Below are 22,290 nucleotides of genomic sequence, written 5' to 3'. Positions count from 1 at the left end.
AAACGATACAAGATACATATGGATAATCTAAAGATTGAGAATTTTTCTCGAGCAATTGTCGCTCGTCAAATATTGCGCACTCCATTTGTGGAGAAAAACAGACAATAATAAAATGCGTTCGGTGCTACCTGACAAACAGTAGGTATATAGACAGGGCGTGGGTGGGAGCGTAAGTAATTCACACCAGAGTTTCTTTAGGTAAGGGTGCAGCTTTGGAAAAGGGGGTGGAGGTCCTAGATTGACCTTGACTTCATCCTTGTCCATTTTTTTGAAGTAGAATCCAGTGTGTTCCCAGATGTCACAAAGACGCAGGAAAGGCCCCTCCCCATCCCCTTCATAGCCCAAGATTGTCCGGAACCAAGATGAACCCTGCTTTTTTTTCCTTTGTTTTCTGTTTTTTTGTATATGTTTATCGTTTTTTTTTTCCTGTCAACTTTTGTTCTAGCTCTTTTTATTTTGCTTTTTGTTTTTATCTTGTTTAATTGGGTTTTTCCTTCGTTCCTTTCTTTACTTCTTTTGATTTTCTATTGATTCTGTTCAGCCATAATTTCATCATATTGTGGGCACAGATATCTACGACCGTATCTAACTAGATAATAATACTTTTCTGTATACAGCTGCTGCAATACTGAATGAGAGTACACCATACTCACTAAAGCCCGTGAGTGCTTTTATTGACTGCGTAAACTAAACGTCCACCATGGGTGGTCAATAACTACAAAAAATGAGCAAATCCAGCTATTTAAGCTAGAATAAGTGTTTAGAGCTAAGAGGAGCGCAGAGGAAAGTTAGTGTCTATCCAAAGACAATTTAAATTTTAAAAAGAAAAAAATAACCTCAAGATGCTCCATTCATATAATTAGAAAGTACTACCACATTCTAACCTGTCGGAGAAGAGCACACAATTTAGAGAATTAATAAATATCAACGAGTAAATATTTCGTCTGAGATAGCCGCGGGTAAATACAATCATGGCGAGTACAATCTTCATGTTGTTGCGATTATCCAGTCAATACGATCTTGTTGAGATCGACTACAAATAAAGCCGTAGTTAACATATCAAAGAGATGGCACACAAACAAACAAAAAAACAAAATGTTAATCACCGATTATTATACAAAACTGCGTAATAAATTGTCAAAAAAAAAATTGACATTTTAAGAAACTCTGTATTGCTTAAAATTTGTTTTCTTTTTCCTCAATTAATATCAAGATGTGATCATTGGGCAAAAAAAATTGAGAGAAAAGAAAACAGTACAACTGTTCGTGCTCTACCCTAACTTTCAACCTTCTCCCGCGTGATTTAGTGGTCAAGAGGGCTAATGAACATACTATTAGGTTCTATTTTTGCTGATATTGAATGCCTCTTAGAATGAAGCTAAAAGTTGAAAGAGCCCCTTTAAACATAGACAAAAACACAAAATTATGCGTTCACATAAATATGCGAAATAGGGGCACGAAAATCTCTGCTCACTAAAATTGACACTAAGATAAATTAGTGAGGCGAAAGAGATCAGCAAATTGAACATAATTGTGTTTTCGGCAGTGACATTATATCACATGACACTAACGTGATCAGTCAGGCGTTTAGACCACAATCACGGGTTATGCATGCGTTCATGTGATTCTTCTCAGCCGTGATCAGTCAGTCACCATTCACTCATGTATTTCTTCCAAATGATTGCCGTGGCAACCACCACGCCAACCTGTGAGGACGGAAAAAAAAGGTTTGAAAATTACTAGTTTGAGAAAGATATCATGAACAAAAATTGTTACATGACAACTTCTATCCCTTTGTGCTAGTCACGTCAGTATAAGAAAGAAAGAAACAGAAACAGATTTAAGAAACAGTTCAACGGAAATTAATTCGTTAGGTGACACTAAAATCCCCTGCACCTTCACAAAAATTCCCTCTCTCGCATTTTTTCAATGGACAAAAAAAAAGATAGGCAAAATAAAATCAACCCTCTAGTTACAAACTTAAGGTTTACGATTTCGTTTCGTTCGTCTCCGTAGCCTAAACGAAGTCCACGAAATCGGTGAGAAAAAGTGGCGCGCCGCGTGAAATGAACATTGTTTTTGTTGTTGATTGACAAATTTGTATGTAAACAACCTTTACTGTACAGACCTCAACCAACAAGAAAAAGAATCCCATTATCTTGACTACCAATAGACGTTTTCCTACGGAGCCCTTTACCACCTCTAAACATCCCTACAAAAGAAAAAAAAACACAGTTAAAAGAAAACAGCTCAACACTCGCAATTTCCAGTACATTGAGTTCAGGGTTTTTTCTCTCCTTACAACTTAAAAACCAAAGAGCGAAAAAAAAACTAAACAAACAAGCAAACAAAAAAAGACAAATTAAAAAAGGGGTCCAGATACAAAAGGGAATTTTCTGTTGAAATCCAGTTAAAAAGAGGAAAACAATCCTTAGACACGTAAATTCTGCGGCGATAATTACACAACTATCAGCAAAACAAAACTCACTCTGCGGTTGATATCGTCAGTTTCAAACTTAAAGCCACACCCAAACTCATTTGTTTTACAGCAGGTGTCTGGTACTGCGAAGATTCTACGTCCTCCGAACTTTGTATTTCTCCAGTCAGTATAATAATTCACTCCACAACAATCCTCCTGTACATACACAAAAATGTATGTCAGAATTACTGTTGGGGTTTCTAAGAACAGGATAATTAAGAAAAAATTTCATTGCTTTTTATTAGGGTATCATTCAAGATACCGTGCACCTTAACTGCAAACTTCTGCATGAGCTTGATTTCCGCCTCTCTTTTTCTCAAGTCAAGTCTTCCTGCCCGCGATGAGGAGGAAGGACAAGCGTGGGCTCATTTCCTGACCAGCGGCTGGTTATAACTTTATACTTCATTCATGCCGTTAATTAATAAAGAAAAACAGTGGCGAAACCAGCATGGGGTCATACGGAAATCTTTCACATTGCTCTATCACACAAAATACTAACTTCACTTTGTAGCACGTTCATATTTATTGTCTCTTCTCTTTTTCTTCCTAAACCATAATCCTGAATGTTGATCTTCATATCATTTTCCATGTCATCAAGCTAGAACAAAATCAAAAATAAATTGCACTGCTAGGATTCAACCAAATTGCAAAACATTTCACAGTGAATGAAAGTAGATTGATTAATATCTACTATTGGGTCTTAATAGCCACCCTGTGTAAAGTGGATGTCTGCCATGAAATGAAAAAAAATTTTTTCAATTTTTTTTACTTTTTACTAGCAGTTATGATTGCCTTCACTGGACAGCAAAGTATTAGTTAGCATGACAGTTAATACCCTGAATCTTGGTTGAGGGGGGTCTGCATCAAAGCCCTGTTAGGATCACTCTGTTGGTCTTTTGGGCGACATATTATGATACAAGAGTGCTTTTTTTCCAGTCAGGAGTATATATAGTATTGAAGGAAATTTTTGCAGATGCCTCCAATTTCAGAATCAAGGGTAGACCACAACACCAATAGCTATGCTATGTTCCCTACTCTTTGCAATAACTACATGTATGTTCTTTAATGTCCCACAATTAGTTATCTGAAGTAGTAGGGCAGACTTCACACCAAGACATGAAGTCTAAAGATGCTATATGGCAAATTATTACATGTGTTCATGAACAACACAATGGGGTTTCAATTTGGGACATCTACTGAGTAGTAAAAGTAAGAAAATTACAAGTTAATCCTATTCCTCACCTTAAAAGTAAAACTTAAGATAACTGCAACCAAAGTGAAAATGGTGGCCAAGGCAAGAATTATTATGTACTATAAGAAAATAATGAAGAAAATGGGAATTTTAATCATTCAATTAAGTTACCATGGGGTTATGGTCATTGCTCAAGCTTATGAGTCTTGTACAATTTTTTAGGATCTCACCTCACCAAAAGCAGGACCTGTCCACCGGGTCCAATGAGTTATTAAAAGTCATGAGATGTTTTCTCTGCTATGGTATTCAATCAATCTATAGAAAGTATTCTTGAGCATTGACAAAGGAGAGCTATGGAAAAAGTCCCCCACAGGAAGAATCACTGTGAATAATGTTTGTCTAAAAGGTCTCTCTTTCCTTCTGTCTTTCTCTCTCCTTTTTTCTTCTTTTTTTATTTAGTGAAAATTACATGCACTTTTCATTTTTATTCTTGATATAAATCCAGTTTTGCAAACACTTGATATTACTTTACCATAAAATAACTAATTTATTTGTCTTACATAAATTAATAAGCCTCAACTAAATTGCTAACTCCAGAAGATATCATTAATGTTGTGGAGGAAAAAAGAATCTCACCACAAGGGAACATTTCTTTACAAGAGGAGGATCTGCTCTTTTAAGCAACACTAAAGTGACTATGCTGGCCACTGCAATGCAAAATCCAGCCCCTAAATACCACTCAAATGGTCTCTTATTCTCTTCTCTGGTGACTGCAAAGTGATAATTTTTCCAACCAAGGACTATGCCACTGGTCAAAAGCATGATAAAGCCTACAACCTATTATCAGAAAAATAAAATTAAATTACCTACCAGTACCTATAATTGGAAATAACTCATAATTACAAATTATTTTGTATTTGAATTTACTATAATTTCAAAATTTAAATACATTTCTGGTAGATAAGTATGAATTCAAACAACAATCTTTATGCATGCAAGTGAAGCACATCTGGGTTGACCAGTTTATGGTGAATAAGTTTAGCATTTTTTTAAAATCAAATGTTATTTAATTGATCAGAGTTAAATTAAAGAAAATTTCAGAGAGCTGTTCATGAAGGCTGCTTTAATTAAAATAATAATATCATTGATTTAGTATAATTCCTGCTGTGATTATAGAGATAAGTGCCTTCTAATTTTGTTGAGAACTGCATCAATTATCTCATTATGATCATATTGCACTAGGTGATTATAGCAGGGACACTAAATTTGAAAATTGCTGACTCGCATTTTGTCAATGTTACACAGGAGGTGATAAATGTGATACTAGCAGAAAATTCAGTTCGAAAAAGCATAAAAGATGCTACTAAGTTTGGGATGCTACTTTTTACAGGAAAGATTTGAAGTTTTTGCTGATTGAATTGAATAAACCTGTCACATTCTAGTGGAAACTGGCAGCTCATCTTGATAACAGAATGGTTTTAAGGTCAAAACAAATTAATAGCAGAATTTCAATTTAGGCACCTGAGCAATTATAATGAAACAATTATTTGCCTTTAGCAAATAATTGTCAATTAGCAGCATACAACATAGCAATCATAACATCTAAAACAATGATTATCCAAAAATGAAGTTATTTGAGAGGTACTGATGCATAAATTTATCAGTATATGATGAAAAGCTAGCAACCAAAAAACTGTGTGGTTTAAGAGTTGGACCCTTACGGAATCATATCACATTGGAAAATTACAGATGTCAATATCGACTAAGGAGATGAGCAATCCTCTCCATCTACCTGGGTGGTTTGCAATTTTTCTTTGAAGCTAGTTGTTTACTGAAAAGAATCAAATGTACTCTCTTGACCAACATGTAATTACCTATGTGTAATTACCAATCAAATGCATTGGTTGATGGTCATGAGCATTACATGCACTATAAAGATAAAAATTTAAAATAGTTACTCACTATCATACCACCAACCATCCCTGGAAATACTTTAGCAGTATAAAACCTTGTTTTCTCATTACCAGGTGCAATCAAACGTGCCATGATTTGATCACAAGCATGTATTCTAGAGAGAATGATTGAAAAGTAGATCAAAGACTCATGTCAAATCAAATCAATTACACTATTTATTACACCCATTTTGAAATCACTGGTGGTCCCTGTAATCTGATTGGTTCTAATTGGTGCGATTTATTCATGAATTGCACCATTTTTTGCTTTAAATCACATCTTTTTCCCAGCCAATGAGGCTACACTAAACACAAAACAACCAATCAGATTTCGAGGCTTGTTTAAGGTAACCAATCAAATTGCAGGAAAATGAAAGACAAAGACTATCATATGGCAAATTTTGCAAATTTTTGTTTCCAAAACTCTTATTTTTGAATTGAAGATGAATTGAAGATGAATTTAATTTCAAACTGGCTCAGAACTGCATCAATAAAATATTTGAAGTGACCAAGTCCTGTATTTGGGCGGGTTCAAAATGGATGTAATAAAGTGGTAATTGAACCTTACGTTGTGCAATTTTGGTCTGAAATCATACTTGTGATTTCAAATTGAACTCGCGCTGCAAGCTCGTTCAATTTTGAAATCACACATATGATTTCGGCCCAAATTACACTCCCCTCAGTTCAGTTACCATTATAAAGCACATTTTGATTGGGTGCTATAATACCAAAACCAGATTTACAACGAGAAATTATCTCTTGGTCACCCTGGGAGTCAAAGTGTTATATAACAAATCCATAACACAGATAGATGAAGAGAAGTTAAAATTTGTGAACCGGGAAATCATAATTTAGATATGATACCAAATTTCAGGTCTACCTAAAAAAATAATGTATGATAGCTTTCAAATTTTAGGAATCAAAATATAATTGAGACAAGATATTACATGTAAACATGCAGTTGCAAGCCTTTTAAAACATAATTTTGCACTTGACTGGTTGAGAATGAAGTATGCGTTTTAGAAGCTCAATAAAAGTAAATTCACAATCGTCATGGCGTTACACTTCACCCTCAAGATCTTAGCCATACCTTTACGTCTCAATAAAAGGCTTTCTCTCGTGCTATTGGTAACCAGTCACCCACCCCCTACGGAACGCGCACAAACAAGGAATAAGAAAGACAAAGTCAGTGGTGATAAAATGCAAATTAACAGTTGTTTTTAGATTGATAGTATGGGAAATAAATAAACGCGTTGCATACCCTTGATTTTAAAGTTAAGTGTAAGTTTAGGTACATGTAGATACAGGAAAATTCGTACTAGAACAAGTTCCGAACAACCGTTTCAAAGTCCTTTACCAGTACCAGTATATTGCACGACGAAAACATCATGAGCTTCGTTGAACAAGAAATATCTTTTGAAAACTCCAGAAGTTTAGTTCAACATAAGGGAAGGTCGACAGTAATCGCGCAAATTACTAAGTACTTAATCACAAGTCATGTTGTATATCAAATATCTAGCCACCTATCAAAGAGCACGCGATGTCGAACAATAACCTAGTATCGAGCCTTACACATAACATTTCAAAGTCAAGGTGTGTGTATGTGTGTTTACCTGAAAGTCTGTAGTCGAATTCGCCTTGGATTAAGTGTGACTGCTCACTCTCTTTGTCTTCATGGAGGGAGAAACAGCTTCTCTTATAGCGCCTTTCAAGCGAGACGCTGCGGCTGTTGTTTCTGTTGAAGAGTTTTAGTCGAAGTCCCACCCCTATAGTCAAATTTGGCTAAAAAGTCACGTGGCTTGAAGTGGGTGTTTACATCAATTCAAAATGGCGGCTGTAGTTTTAGACTAGCGACTAAATACAGGAATAGCTCCGACCTGTGATTGGATGATAAAAATAGTAAAAGTTAATAAGTTACATCTTAACTCCTTGCTCATGGGTATTGCTAACCGCGTGTCTCGAAGCGGAACAATGAAATACCAATGTGAAAACACCGATGAGTCAAACAAGAAATGGCTACTTACATAACGAAGAGAAGGCAGAGTCTATCTTGTTCGGCGAGGTCGAAGCGATATTCCGGCGATGAAAAAGTCATTCGCTGACAAGCTCCGCTGACAAAACTCATTTAGTCAGTTTAGGCGGACGACCAGAGACTGGAACCATTCGTGTATTTAACCTCAGACAAGAATGGCTCCAACTCATGCGTATATTAATTTTTTTTCGTTCCGGCTAGATAATTTATACACTGAGATGAAAACTGAAAGAGCGATTTATTAAGTTCTTCTTATGTTGAAGTCTACAGTGCTTGCAAATGAAGCCCTCTTTTATCACCACAGGCCCATGTAGGTTCTAAGTTTTAAAATAATGCAGCAACTGCATGTCACGTTTGGAAAATCACGCAACGTTGCGTGACGCTGCGACCGATGTTTTTAATGTACAGTATGCTCCAGTAGAGAAATATGGCTTGGCCGCAATCGAGGGGGTTTTTTTCGTGGAAAACTGATTTTTTTAGGTTATTGTTCATATGAAGGACAAATCCAATCATCAGGCTTTTCATCTGTTTTTGCACAACATATATAGGAAGAAAGTCGCGGATTGATTTTGCTTGGTAATTTCTAACAACTCCACCAGACCTAAAAGGGGAAAAAACAAAACAAACCAAAAAAACGTCTTACCAGTCAAACCAGTGGCAGTAGCTCTCGCACTGAATCGTGTAGAAGTACCTTGACGATGAAAATAGTGCTTTACCACTTCGTTTACATCTTTTTCTACCATTATTTCTGAATCGTCCATTATCTTTGCACTACCCATCCTTTTTGACCCGAGACATCTCAGATGTCTCTTCTGTGTTCGCAGAAATAATAAATGTCATTCGTGAAGAAATGGAAGGCCCCGGAAGTTTGTCAGGTTACAGAAGTATTTGGCACGCCCTGCGATTGCGGCACCATGTTCATGTTCCACGTAATTTGGTCGCAAAAAAATGAAGGAAATAGATCCTGATGGGGTAGGGGGAAAATCTCGAAGGTTAAAGAGGAGAACGTTCAGCTCAAAAGGAGCCAATGGGTCGTGGCACTTTGACGGTATTTGTTTTTCTCTTAGTAAATCTTAGTGGTGTATTGTAAAAGTACATGTAGGTATGTAAAATCTTGCATCTAGTCTCGTGCCCTTTCCACTTCAAGATTAGTAGGTTAAGCGACTTATCTACTTCGATTTCTAATTTACAAATTTTATCTTTTTTAGGATATGACAAACTCAAACCTTATGGTTTCCCTATTCGTAGTGCAGTGGATGGCTTCAGTAGAAGAATTTTTTGGTTAGAAGTAACCCGGTCAAATGATGACCCTAGAGTAGCTGCAGCCTTTCACTTAAAACAAGTAAAAGAACTAGGTGGTTGCCCCTGGTGACTGATTGCGACTCAGAAAACGGTATTGTCGCTTCTATGCAGTGCATGTTTCATACCAATGATCAAGATGAACTGGATGGACGAACTCTCATAGGTACTGCTCATCACCTGTAAATCAACAAATTTAAGGGTAGTGGTCCTTTTTCAGACGAAATAGATCAAAATTGGTGGATAAGCCTTTTCAAGGACATGGTTGATTATGGATTGCTTTGTGGGACACTCTTCATCTGGAGTGCTTGTGGGTCTGTTTTTCAAAGGTTCTTCTGAATGACTTGGACAAATTGAAAGATCATTGGAATAGTCACAAGATTTCCAAGTCTCCATATAGTTCTGTTCATGGGGTACCAGATGTTATGTACTTTCTACTAGAATATCATAGACATGAAGAATGTCTAGTTTCTGTACCAGAACAACTAGTAGAGGATATGGAAGTACATTGCCAGAGTGAGAGGGAAGACAATATTTACCTTGAATACTTTGAATATATTTTGGAAACTAAAGGCTGGGTTTACCCTAGTACATCAAGAGAGGCCATAAGACTATATCAGCACATAACAAAATTGCAGAATGATCAACTGAAAGAAAGAATCAATGACTTGGGACATGTCTTCTACAGTGAAGCAATTCATGTGTGAATTGAATGTGATATTCAAAGGCTTGTCACTGATCAGTCTATTGAATCAAATAACTAAAGATGACATTGTTGTAAAATTGGCATAACTTTTTTAATGTTTCATCAATACAACAGTTAGCATGCATGTTATGGCCACCATCCAGAGTCTGAAATAACATTCAATTTAATAATTTTATTACATTATTAACAATCTGTAATACCACAATATAACATTTTGACATGTAAAAGCTTTGATCTGCACATATACATGAATGAACATTACTTGAAATTTGTAGTTATCGATATTGTTCCATAGATAATATTTTTTAAAGCCACAAACAGTGGGAGAGGACAGCAGACAGTTTGCATTCCAGGCGATTGTTGAGATATGGACAGTGGAAAGGCTTCCTCAACAGAAATCAACATGTCACAGAATTGCTGAAACATAAACATGCATTGCTACTGGTTTTTCTACCAATTTTTATAACACTGTCTTCACATGACAAAGAATGGGAAACCCTTTTCTGTTTTTCTGCCCACACCCAATCACCTATTTTTCTGATTGACCTAATCACAAAAATGACAACACCAAGATAACTATACTCAAACTAATCAAGAATGTGTGAGTAAGAACATTGTTTTAACAAATTGACAAGAATTTTAACAAAACATTTTTTTCCTTGATATATTTTCATAAATAGTCAACATTGTACAATATTTCAAAATTCTTTTAAGTTCTAAGAGCCATATAAGGTAAAGTCTAACTCAACATACATTTCAAACATTTTCACCCTTAAACCCCCAGATCAAATTTGTAATTATCCTAAATGTCAACCATACAATACTTATAATGTTAGTTCAGAGAAGTTAATATTGGATCAACTTATTCCCAAATTGTTTTTTTTTTTATTCTTATCACTTATCTGGTTGACATTGTATTGATATTGTAAAGATAAATTCTGTCTTGGTCACTCATGGGAGTTAAAAGGTTAAAAACACTTAAACATTTGACCACTGCACAATGTCATTAAACAATATTGAAATGCCATGCATCTTTATGTTGTAATTCACTGAATTCTTCTGACAGCTCATTGTACAACCAGTATGATGATGGGGTTTCTAGTAGTGGTCCACATGTATGTGTTACAGGTCTACAAGAGGTGCCCTCAGGAGCCAAAAATGTCACCTCAATGCTATCACAGCTTATGATATCACTTCCAGTGATAAACTGCAGGAACACTGACAATGAACTTCCCTGTAATGAACAGATATATTTTTTAAAATGGTCCAGGCACTATCATTCTTGGTCAGTTACTAGCCCTGATGTGATTAATTTCACAATCTGTTTGGCAGTAGGCCTCTTAATGTCATAAAGATTCTCTAAAGTTACAAGAGATTGGAAATCTGGGAAAGCAATCAAAGGTTTCAAAATAGGAGCCCAGCAATTTGTGACATATCAAGTCTTCTGAATGATTTCCTGGTGAGCAAGTTCAGAAACAATCTGCAATATGTTTTCTTTTGTGGGAATTCGGTAACACTTGTAATTAGAAAGAAAATCAAGCACATCATCACTATCATCATCAAAACTTTCCTCAAGACATTCTGAAGAGTCTCCCTTTCATCTTCTGAAATGTATAGACAGAAGGAAGAAAATAAAAAATCACTTGTTATGCTCTCTTCACCAGAGGCATAATGCAACAAAAGCTCGTGACAATGAAAGAGGAAAATATGTCTCCTTTATATACCCATAAATTAGAATTCTGGCAATTGCTTGCCATTCAGCACTTTGATAGTCATGTCTAATGGCAGGCACTTTTTCTTGAGCTCCTACTGTTAGTGAGTTGGTTCCAGAAAGTGGATAATGCATCATGTAAAACACCAGCCACCTTTCCCTCTTCCTCCCTTACCATTGTTGCCAATAAAGGTCACAACTAGATTAACATGAAGTATCAAAGGATCCTTGAAGGTTTTGATCAAATTATCCTTCAGTAAAGCCCTATACAGAATAATCTTTTGAACAGACCCTCTGTTAACAGAGCTTCAACATCTACAGCATCTGCACCTATAAAAATCAATCAATTTATAAATAAATAACTGCTGCATAATGCACATTTAAAAACTGATTTTACTGAATGTTCTTCTTGTATCATGTTGTCTACCATTCTATACAGGTGTCTCTGTATTTCTTGACTAAACATGCACAAGCTTTTATTGCATTTAATAAGACTTTTTAAATTAATAAGAATATCACATGGGTACACAATTCAGAGAAAACTTACAAAAGCAGATTTTCACTGACCCGTGACTGCTGAGTGAACCCCTTGAGTTAATGTATCTGAGTTTGTAGCTGTCTGGGCTGTGGATATGTTGCTTTCAGCTGTCTGGGTTATGAATGTCCTACTTGTAGCTGTATGGGTTGTCTTGTGTTCCTTGTTGCTGTGTGGGTTGTAACTGCAGTGTTCCTTGCCACTGAGGGGGTAGTAACTATGTTCCCTATTGCTGTGAGGTATGTGGATGTATTTGTAACAGTATGGTTCAGCTTACAGCCTAGATCTCCTTCACTTTAAGTTTCTTGTGCCATTTTCGTCAACTGTAATGTGAATATGAAAACTGAATCATTAATCATCGTCACTTCCGTCAAATCAAGCGAATCTTTAACCCCCTATCTCACTGAAAAGAATTAAAGGGAATTGATTCTTGAATGAGCTAATAAGCATATTACCATAATCTGAATCAAAGAAAAATAAAAATCAAACCAATCTGAAATACGTCAAACCAAGGAAAATTTGAACTACAACATGTATATCAATCAAGATTTAGATCAATTTATTTCCACGTAGAGCTTTTTCGTTACGAAAAATAACACTGTAATCAATGGTGGTAATTAAGATCTTCATACCTCTTCGTAAGTTAGCAAACTGACATCACTTTCATCACTGTAGTACGATTAAAAAAAAAAAGGCATCCACGATAGCTGTTGTTTTGCAGAGGTATAAGGTAATTCGGACGTAAGCCTTCCCTAATTCCTCCTTGTGTCGTTGTAGTGTAAACGGTTCCGTTCCCCTGGAAGTCACTTCACTTCGGTTCTGTCACTGGATACAACAACGTAAAACTACTGGCACCATATAGAGATTACTTCATGGAAAATGCTTTGTACGATTTTCATTCACTCGTTGATACGTATCAGAAAACGAACGAGTGAGCGCAGCGCATTTCACAGGTGCTGAGATTTTTTCGTGTTGTCTTTGGTAGACAAATAGCACAAATGGGGCGATGAAAAGCGTAAAAAGTAGTTTAAAAATTTCTCAACAACAAGTTAATAAAAGTGCATAAAGTTCATAACACTTAAGCTTACCTGTGTTCATCAGATATCGATCAAGTTCAATTTCTATTAATATTACAATAAAGGAAGCCATGCCAACAAACTACTTAGTGTCATGTAAAGAGTGCGTACGGAGTACGCACTCTTACTCTCACTCTTACTCGCACTTTAGTGCGTACGGAGATAATAAATTCGCTAATGAATTCATTCAACTCAGCCGCTGGAATATCTTCAATTTTCCTGTCTTCGTCCTTCGTTTTCAAAAAATCTTTCAAGCAATCTTACATCTCTTTCAGTTTTTTGAGCGGTATTTTTGTTTTCGTGTTCTAAAATGAATTCTTCAACTGAGTAAACAGAAGCGAACCTTCCCTCGGCCATTTTTCAAAGCGCGCGGGTTTTGTGCAACGGCTCTCGCATGACGAAAGGAGTGAAGGAGAAAATGCGCGGGAAATGTCTTGCTGACCAATGCGCGGGGTCTGTGAAAATGCGCACGTAACCCTTTTGGATTTTCTGTTTGCAGCGTTCACTTTTTTATTTGCAGCGATCACTTTTCAATTGTTTGCAGCATTTTTTTTTTATTTTCAAAGTTCATTTTTTTGTTTGCAGCATGTTTTTTATGTGCAACGTTCACTTTTTTTTTTTTTGCAGCGACAGTTTTTTATTTGCTGCGTTTCTTTTTCTTTGCAGCGAGTGCCTTGTGGGCCATCGAACATTTTACTCTTTCTTGTTATAGCCGAAAACTGTTCGAAGATTGGTTGTGCCATCACTGCAAACAGTCAAGGTACTTCGACATGATTCAGTGCGAGAGCTACTGGCACTAGTTTGACTGGCAAGACGTTTTTTTGGTTTGCTTTGTTTATTTCCTTTTTCAGGTCCAGTGGAGTTGTTAGAAATTACCAAGCAAAATTAATCCGCGACTTTCATCCCTGAGGTGTTGTGCAAAAACGGACGAGGTACCCGATGAATGGATTTATCCTTCATGTGAACAATTACCTAGAAAATCAGTTTCCCACGACAAAAACTCCCTCGATTGACAAGCAACTGAATACAGGAATGGTTCCGACCTGTGATTGGATGATAAAAATAGTAAAAGTTAATAACTTTTAATCTTAACTCCTTGCACGTGAGTATGGTTAACCGCGTGTCTCGAAGCGGAACAATGAAATATCAATGTGAAAACACCGATGAGTCAAACAAGAAATGGCTACTTAAATAATGAAGAGAAGGCAGAGTCTAGCTTGTTCAGCGAGGTCATTCAGTGATATTCCGGCGATGAAAAAGTCATCTGCTGACTAGCTCCGCTGACTAAATTCATTTAGTCAGTTCACGCGCACGACCAGAGACTGGAGCCATTCCTGTATTTCACCGCAGACTAGAATAGCTCCGACTCAATTTTAATAGTTTTTTTAAAATAATTTTTAAATATTTTTTTAACAGTTTTTGAAAAAAAAAATTTAAAACTAAACTAGTGAGCAGCGCTGTGCGAACAGTAGTTTTAAAACAGATGAAGAGCCCGATGAATGGATTTGTCCTTCATGTGAACAATAACCTAGAAAATTAGTTTTCCGCGGAAAAAAACTCCCTCGATTGCGGCCAAGCCATATTTCTCCAGCAGAGCATACTGTAAATTAAAAACATCGGTCGCAGCGTCACGCAACATTGCGTGATCTTCCAAACGTGACATGTAGTTGCTGCATTCTTTTAAAACTTAGGAACTACATGGCCCTGTAGTAAGAAAAGAGGGCTTCATTTGCAAGCACTGTAGACTTCAACTTAAGAAGAATCTAATAAATCGCTCTTTCAGTTTTTATCTCAGTGTATGAATTATTTAGCCAGAACGAAAAAAAAAATTAATATACGCATGAGTTGGAGCCATTCCTGTCTGCGGTGAAATACACGAATGGCTCCAGTCTCTGGTCGCCCACCCAAACTGATTAAATGAGTTTTGTCAGCGGAGCTTGTCAGCGGATGACTTTTTCATCGCCGGAATATCGTTGAACGACCTCGCTGAACAAGCTAGACTCTGCCTTCTCTTCATTATGTAAGTAGCCATTTCTTGTTTGACTCATCGGCGTTTTCACATTGATATTTCATTGTTCCGCTTCGAGACACGCGGTTAACCATACTCACGAGCAAGGAGTTAAGATATAAGTTATTAACTTTTACCATTTTTATCATCCAATCACAGGTCGGAGCCATTCCTGTATTTAGTGGCTAGTCCTCGATTGCGGCCAAGCCATATCTCTCCAACAGAGCATACTGTAAATTCAAAACATCGGTCGTAGCGTCACGCAACATTGCGTTATTTTCCAAACGTGACATGCAGTTGCTGCATTATTTTAAAACTTAGAAACTACATGGCCCTGTATTAATAAGAGGGCTTCATTTGCAAGCACTATAGACTTCAACATAAGAAAAACCTAATAAATCGCTCTTTCACTTTTTATCTCAATGTATAAATTATTTAGCCAGAACGAAAAAAATTAATATACGCATGAGTTGAAGCCATTCCTGTCAGCGGTGAAATACTGGAATGGCTCCAGTCTCTGGTCATCCGCCTAAACTGACTAAATGAGTTTTGTCAGCGGAGCTTGTCAGCGGATGACTTTTTCATCGCCGGAATATCGCTGAACGACCTCGCTGAACAAGATAGACTCTGCCTTCTCTTCGTGATGTAAGTAGCCATTTCTTGTTTGATATTTCACATTGATATTTCATTGTTCCGCTTCGAGACACGCATGAGCAAGGAGTTAAGATATAACTTAGTAACTTTTACTATTTTTATCATCCTATCACAGATCGGAGCCATTCCTGTATTTAGTCGCTAGTTGCTTCTGTTGTTGAAGTCATCTGCAGAGTTGTTTGTGCAATTACTTTAGGGAGACCTGAAATTGGTAAAAAACCTTGAGAAATTTCCCTAAAATCAGTATTTTGACTTGTTCAAACTGGCTTGCACGAGGAGGAAAGAAAAATGCCGGTGAAAAGGGGAGAGCTGAAAGGACTGACCCCCGCTCCGCGGACCCAGTCCTTTTTTTTTTCATATTCACCCCATTCTTCATCGGCCGTCAGTCTAAACTCTTGTGAATGAAAGTGATCTTCGCAATTATGTACACTACTTGAGCAGTAGTGAAAATAAGGCCTGAACAAAATTCAGGCCTGCACGGGATTTGAACCCATGACCTTTGCGATACCGGTGCAGTGCTCCACCAACTGAGCTAAAAAGCCAACTGGGAGCTGGTCATTATGTTGGTTCCGAATAAACCCGTGAAGTGATGAATAAACAGCTAAGAACATATGAAAGTCATATATTTGAACAGCGGTTAAAGACGTGAATGAAAGTGATTCTCGCAGTAATATACACTACTTGAGGAGTAGTGAAAATAAGGCCTGAAAAAAATTCAGGCTTGTACGGGATTTGAACCTATGACGGTTTATTCATCATTTCACGGGTTTATTTTTTCATGGGTTCAAATCCCGTACAGGCCTGAATTTTTTTCAGGCCTTATTTTCACTATTGCTTAAGTAGTGTACATTACTGCGAGGATCACTTTCCTTCACAAGTGTTTAGACTGATGGCCGATGAAGAATGGGGCGAATATGAAAAAAAAAGACTGGGTCGATGAAGTCGGTGAATGTCCCCGTTAAAGTAAATTTGGTTGATTATTTAGGGCAGTCCGTTGGGGTAGTCCGTAGGGTAGTCCGCGGAGCTGGGGTCAGTGTATAGTTGGCGGAGTGGGGGTCAGTATTTTCAACTCTCCCGGTGAAAAGAGCTACAAGTTTTTTCGAGAAAGGATTGTTTATGATATTTACACGTGCGAGGTATCCGGCGATTTTTATGAGAAAGCACGGTGCCATCGATCGCTTCGTAAGAGTGAGGATCTGCATTATTTAGCAATAAATTTAAAGGAAGATAATTATAAGGCAGCAGTTTCCAGAGCACATTGCTCTCGTAAAGGAGGAAGCGGTGGACACTACAATCGTGTTTTGGCATTGTTCCGTGTTCTGAGTTTATTGATCTTCAAGTTGGTATTGACGACAAGACATATATCCTTTGATATCCTTTGATTTGACTGAGCTGAACATTTTAAACCAGCCTGACCTGACTTCTTTCTTCGCTGACCACATAGTGATAGATAAAAGCGAATCTAACTCTTTAGAACAGAGAACAGTGTTGCAAGGTGAATCTGCTGAATGGATGGAACAGCATCAGTTCAGACTTACTGCATCAAATTTTGGAAAAATTCATTCAAGGATTCAGAAGCCTTCAGAGTCAATGCTGAAAAGTGTATTTTGCCCCAAGGATTTTTTTAATGTATAAGCTATTTCACATGGGAGGGGAAAAGAAAAGGTCACATGAGAAATGTTGTTAGAAAAATGCAACAGCAAATACCAGGTTTTGCAGCATTTGATACCGACATCTCTGTTCATCCAAAATTTCCTTATTTCAGTGCAACCCCAGATGGAAAAGTGTTTGATCCATCATCAAGCAGCAAATTTGGATTGCTGGAGATAAAGTGCCCTTATTCAAAACAAGGGGATACACTTGATAAACCATCATCATATCCAGGCTTTTATATTGAAAAATTCAAAGAAAATTTTTTTCTTAAGAAAACCCATTTTCTGTTATACTCAAGTATAAGGGCAGTTGGCCCTCAGTGAGTTACCATAGTGTAATTTTTGTGTATATTTGTCAGAAGGTGATGAAATGTGTGTGGACAGAATTCATTTTGATTCTAAATAATGGGAGAATGAGCTGCTGCCCAAATTCAAGAACTTCTTTTTCAATTATGCACTTCCATTTATTATTGGGCAAGTAAAGAGAGCTCAAAGTTGTTCAAGAACCAATGAAGAATTATTACTTGTAGGTAGCCATATATAATCTTCAAGGAAACCAAGTTGCTTAATTTTCACTTTTAATTAAGCAGTACAGATACATCTATTTCATAGTAACATTCAACTGTTGAAAGGTTTATTAATAGACGGATATTAAATTCATACTTGGCTGCAAGGCTTGGGGCTATCTTTGTGCACAAAGGTGTGTGTTATGACAGTCTTATCTAAGTACCGGGCACACGGCCTTTGGGCTTCGCTGTTGTTTTCATTGCAACCTTCTGGTGATGTCTGGATATTCTGAGCCTTACCCTGTCCCGTGATAGTGACCTTTGAGTTTTTGGTGACCGAAAAATTTATCAATCGGGAAAAATAGCAGTACGTTCCTCTGTATGGATGCCAGCTACTTTCGAAAGCGATGAATCGAATCCAGTCGACATAAAGTGCGACTCTCTTTTACGAGAGGGGAAAGAGCGGAAATTGCACTCTGCGGAAAGAAAAATTTCGGGCTGAGCTTCTACGGAAGGTGGCCTCCTTAAAGGCTCTTACGGAAACAACATAATCGTGTTGAGTAAGTTTTTCTATATTTCCTTCGTCATGGAAGTAAGGGATTACCATCATGTTTTGTTGTTGTATGTTATTCGTTTCATTGATACTGACCTGTCTTTATATTTACTAATACATTTTTCAGTGATCGAAGTTAAGCTGAAGGAAGTCGTTACCGTGACTAGCGTGCGTTATTCGTGCAAAACTTTGAAAACTTCGAAAACGAAGGATGTCATCGTTTTGGTGGAAAGAGATGAACTGACGCCTTACGGTGAGCAAAATCTTCAAGGGATCACTGCTGGTTAAGAAAATCATCACCCACTGAAAAGTTTCTCTTAAGTTGAGGTAATGAACTAGGAAAAATTTTATGATCGGGATTGGCTGGTATAAACCGTCGGGATTACTGGATTGTGAGAAAATTTTAGTCGGGATCGCGGGATTGAAGAACTTCTTTCTTTCTTGATTAGAAATCGTTAAGAAAACGGGCATATCTTTATGACTATAAACTATATACTATCTCAGTATTCATCATTGTTATTGTATAGGGGGAACTCGCGAATAGGTGACCTCTAGTCTGCATATCCGACGATGAACAACCCAGATGTCGACCACCGTGATGATAAATATTAAAGGGGGTAAGTTACTGGAGACACTGCGGTGCTGCGTCGGCGAGGGATTATGATAAGACACTTTTAATTTAACGAGTTAATAATGCGTGAGCCCTTCGTAAGAACGAATGACTCCAGTTGATTGGCTTTAACCTCCCACATGACCAAAGAAAATGAGCGGGAAAATGAGACGCGGCTTCCCCGACGGTCTCATTGTTTTATCAGGGTTTTATGGTAGAGCTTCTGTCTTATTATCAAAGAAAAAAGGAAATCAAGGATAAATGTATCCGTTGCTTCTAGTACTTACAAAAGTGATTCGTTGCTCACGCAGCTGGCTATCAAATAACCGTGACGGCAGAAAAGGGTTTTGACAATGTTCAAATTGAAATGGTAATCAACCGAATGCATGTACTTAAAAGGCAAACTGTACGTGTGGTTTCATTTTAAAGAAATTAGGAAAAAGATTACCACTCAAATTTTTCGAGCCTAAAAATCATGGTTATGATTCTACAGGTGACAACAACGTACGTTCTGGTATCATATATAACTTAGATTCTTGTTCCTTTCAATCATAACTGCGTTGAGAGCGAAATTCAATGCTTTGGTAAAACAGCATACATCCGTGTAAGGAACACATTAGGTTGGCGCAAAACTCGTATCGCATTTCAAACGTGAGCGTAATGATTGCCCTTAGCAATTTTAAAAAGACTAATGCTTCTTGATTATGTCTTCTTCATTTGTTTATTGGTTTAATACAAAACAATTTTCTATTGCAAAAAATGGTTGTCAGTCTTAAATTTTTGGAGAGATAATGCAGCTCTGCTCCTCTGATTTGAAGTAATTATGCCTACTGCTACTTGCATACATATTAGATGCCAAATTATTAAAGCGATAAATACAGGATAACGGTATCTTGTTTAAGTTAGTTTAACGCTTCTTTTAAAGACCTGATCTTAATTTTTTTGAATAATGTTTATAAAAGATATAGAACATGACTTGTGAAAGAAATCCGAATATCCTCTCACTCTCATCACACCCAAGTTTCCGAAATCCTTTCAATTCCTTTCTTTCTAGTCTCGTCCTACAAAAGTACCACTCCCTGGAAGATGATACAAAAAAAAAGCTCTAAGCTTGAAACTGAAGTCAGTTTCATTTCTGTTCTTCTTGATTAAGCATATATATATGCAGTGAGTTATATGTGTATATATATATATATATATATATATATATATATATATATATATATATATATATATATATATCTGTGACTCAATTATAGCCAAGGCCAGTCGTCGTTCACAAGACAGCCATTCTTTTCGTAGTGCTCTAACAAACTTTTCCACGCTGGATCCAATTCCAGAAGATACCTGTTTCCTACAGGGAATAAGATGAAACTTAGTTATTCAAACAATAATAATGGTGCCCTATCTGACAATCGTGGGGCTTTATTTGTAAGCTTTAAAAACTTCTTTGTTTACCTCTACAACTTCCACTAAGCACGAATGAAAATGTTACTAAGAGTTATTGTGGAAAATCCAGGGTAAAATAAACTTAGAGGATTTGGAGGATGGGATGAAATTACGGGTCTGATCGCAGAGTCTGGTAAACCAAAACCAGCTGCATCTCAGAATGCTTTAAAAAATCTATCTAAACCTTCTCTAAGGAGACTTAAACTGCGTATCTTACCTATAATGCAAAGTCCTCTGCGTGCTCGTGTGAGTCCCACGTTCATTTGATGCTCATCAGTCAAGAACCCCAGATGTTCACGAAGCCAAGAAGGGGAAGGCTCAGGATCTATTTCGTCATATTTCACGGACCGAACCAATGATATTATGACATAATCCCATTCACTCCCTAAAATTTGAGAGAAAAAGGAGAAGCCGAATATCGAAGTTCGACACTTCACCAGAGCTGCGCCTTCTTCCAACGCGCGCGATTTTTTTCGATTTCAGCTCTCCCTATTTTTTTTCAAAGAGCTAGGTCAGAATATATTGTACAATTAAGGTACGTCACGAATACTGATAAGGTTTCGTTTACTGTTTATAAATACTGTTTTTATTCCCAAGAGTTACTTTTTACTGTCTTACCTTGACTTTTAGTGATTGTTGTAACTTTGATATCCTCAAATGCTCCCTTTAAGAGTTCAGTGATTTTGCTTCGCTGTTCTCTGTAAGGTGACAGGATGACCACATCTGACTTCCGCACATGGGCCTCGTAACGGTTAACAAGATGCTTTGCAATTTTAACCTGTTCGTGAGGAAAGAGGAGGAAGTGAGACCTCGTGACTTTATAGTCGCGCAAAGCTAGTACGTAGCAAAGGGTACTTTGGTATACAGTTCCCAATCGAACGATGAAGGGTTAAGTATCATTTGGCGACTGTCCTTTGACAGTTAAAATATACATCAAGTGAAAATGCAGAAAAAAAATTTCTTTCTGATGTAAGCAGAGATTTTAAGAGAAATTTTGTCGGTCTGGACCGGCTTTCGTCCCCAGAATAAACATGCCATCCAGATGACTCTAACATAGAAGGAGTTTCACTGCACTTCAAAAAACCGAAACAAAAAAAGTCGCAGATCAACCATATCATTGGCTTGGGAAATCTGATAGTCATTAAACCATAATTTAACCATAATGCATTTAATGTCTTCTGTACGATGATAAATCTTAGCTTAGGCTTGGAAAACACTCACGTTACTTTGCAATCATACATATAAACTAAGAGAACATGAGCTGTTAGTGATCAGGTCATGTTCTTTTGTTTGAAAAAAAATTGATATACCTACTTCCTTAATCTTCCTAACTTTCTAAAATTTGGTCATAATTTACTTACTGCCTTATGAACTTCTTTCATGTTACTTTTGGAGTCCTCGTTGCTCTCTGAGGTTGTTATGGGAGCGGAGTCTTCTTGCCCTTCCACGTGACAGAACACAATTGGTAGTTTCCTCTGGCGGCGCACTTGTGCAGGCCAAAAGGAAACTGGACTAGGAGCACGTGACTTCACCACGTCAGCTGTACGTAGCTTTTTATCATAAAATTGTATTGATGGAAATTCACAAATTCCATCATGCTAGAAATGGGAACAGACTGGTTAAAAAGATATCTTTGTCAAGAGAAAAAGAAGTTAAATTGTATTTTTTTCCTGGTGGGCGTAATACAGCGAAAGTGTCCTGGTAGACTCAAGGAGGGAGAGTAAAGTAACTTAATTGTAACAAAATTCATGTTGCAAGTTTTTAAAGGTAAGGAAGAGAGAAAAACGCTAAAACAGTCGCTAAGGTTAAATCTAGAAAGACAACAAATTGCGAACAATTAAAGAGTTGCGAAGTCTATGCTTCGGAGATCAATATT

At 37.1% G+C, this 22,290-nt stretch overlaps 2 protein-coding genes and 1 non-coding gene across 6 annotated transcripts in view; all 3 read right to left on the bottom strand.

Moving 5' to 3' along the window:
* Positions 1 to 648: 648 nt before the first annotated feature.
* On the bottom strand, positions 649 to 7,394 carry LOC131778955 (CD63 antigen-like). Of its 2 annotated transcripts, XM_066171576.1 has the most exons (9): positions 7,237 to 7,394; positions 6,714 to 6,770; positions 5,634 to 5,739; positions 4,308 to 4,508; positions 3,722 to 3,790; positions 2,979 to 3,077; positions 2,489 to 2,635; positions 2,129 to 2,212; positions 649 to 1,706 (listed from the first exon to the last, which is right to left on the bottom strand). In XM_066171576.1, exons 3-9 carry the CDS (start codon positions 5,715 to 5,717, stop codon positions 1,650 to 1,652), a joined length of 741 nt encoding a protein of 246 aa, XP_066027673.1. In that variant the 5' UTR covers positions 5,718 to 5,739; positions 6,714 to 6,770; positions 7,237 to 7,394; the 3' UTR covers positions 649 to 1,649. The 2 variants fall into 2 exon arrangements, with proteins under 2 accessions (XP_066027673.1, XP_066027674.1); XM_066171577.1 differs by lacking the exon at positions 6,714 to 6,770 and having other exon boundaries at positions 7,237 to 7,386.
* Positions 7,395 to 7,602: 208 nt separating this feature from the next.
* On the bottom strand, positions 7,603 to 12,765 carry LOC131773155 (uncharacterized; the record flags this gene model as incomplete). The annotated part of the gene is made up of 4 exons (XR_010718528.1): positions 7,603 to 11,701; positions 11,939 to 12,160; positions 12,193 to 12,229; positions 12,539 to 12,765. It is a non-coding gene; the product is annotated as an uncharacterized protein (transcript).
* Positions 12,766 to 20,207: 7,442 nt separating this feature from the next.
* The window catches only part of LOC131778842 (3'-5' exoribonuclease HELZ2), a 29,573-nt gene continuing 27,490 nt past the window's right edge, over positions 20,208 to 22,290 (bottom strand). For all 3 annotated transcript variants that reach the window (XM_066171389.1, XM_066171388.1, XM_066171390.1), the window contains 4 exons: positions 21,776 to 22,012; positions 21,033 to 21,192; positions 20,632 to 20,799; positions 20,208 to 20,319 (listed from right to left, as the gene is read on the bottom strand). In XM_066171389.1, the coding sequence (XP_066027486.1) occupies positions 20,219 to 20,319; positions 20,632 to 20,799; positions 21,033 to 21,192; positions 21,776 to 22,012 (666 nt within the window). In that variant the 3' untranslated portion in view covers positions 20,208 to 20,218. The remainder of the gene's footprint in view (positions 20,320 to 20,631; positions 20,800 to 21,032; positions 21,193 to 21,775; positions 22,013 to 22,290) is intronic.

The sequence above is a fragment of the Pocillopora verrucosa genome, chromosome 8, assembly GCF_036669915.1.
Source record: "Pocillopora verrucosa isolate sample1 chromosome 8, ASM3666991v2, whole genome shotgun sequence".
Lineage (NCBI taxonomy): Eukaryota > Metazoa > Cnidaria > Anthozoa > Scleractinia > Pocilloporidae > Pocillopora > Pocillopora verrucosa.
The sequence above is the reverse complement of the archived record's forward strand: the minus strand, read 5'-3'. Positions and strand labels throughout refer to the sequence as shown.

What these genes read in the sequence shown, in the direction of transcription:
- LOC131778955 (XM_066171576.1), bottom strand. Translation starts at nt 5,717, where the DNA reads ATGGCACGTTTGATTGCACCTGGTAATGAGAAAACAAGGTTTTATACT. An exon ending in TAAAGAAATGTTCCCTTGTG is followed by an intron (nt 3,791 to 4,307) that starts GTGAGATTCTTT and finishes ATTTTCTTATAG; the next exon opens with TACATAATAATTCTTGCCTT. An exon ending in CTGACGATATCAACCGCAGA is followed by an intron (nt 2,213 to 2,488) that starts GTGAGTTTTGTT and finishes TTTCTTTTGTAG; the next exon opens with GGATGTTTAGAGGTGGTAAA.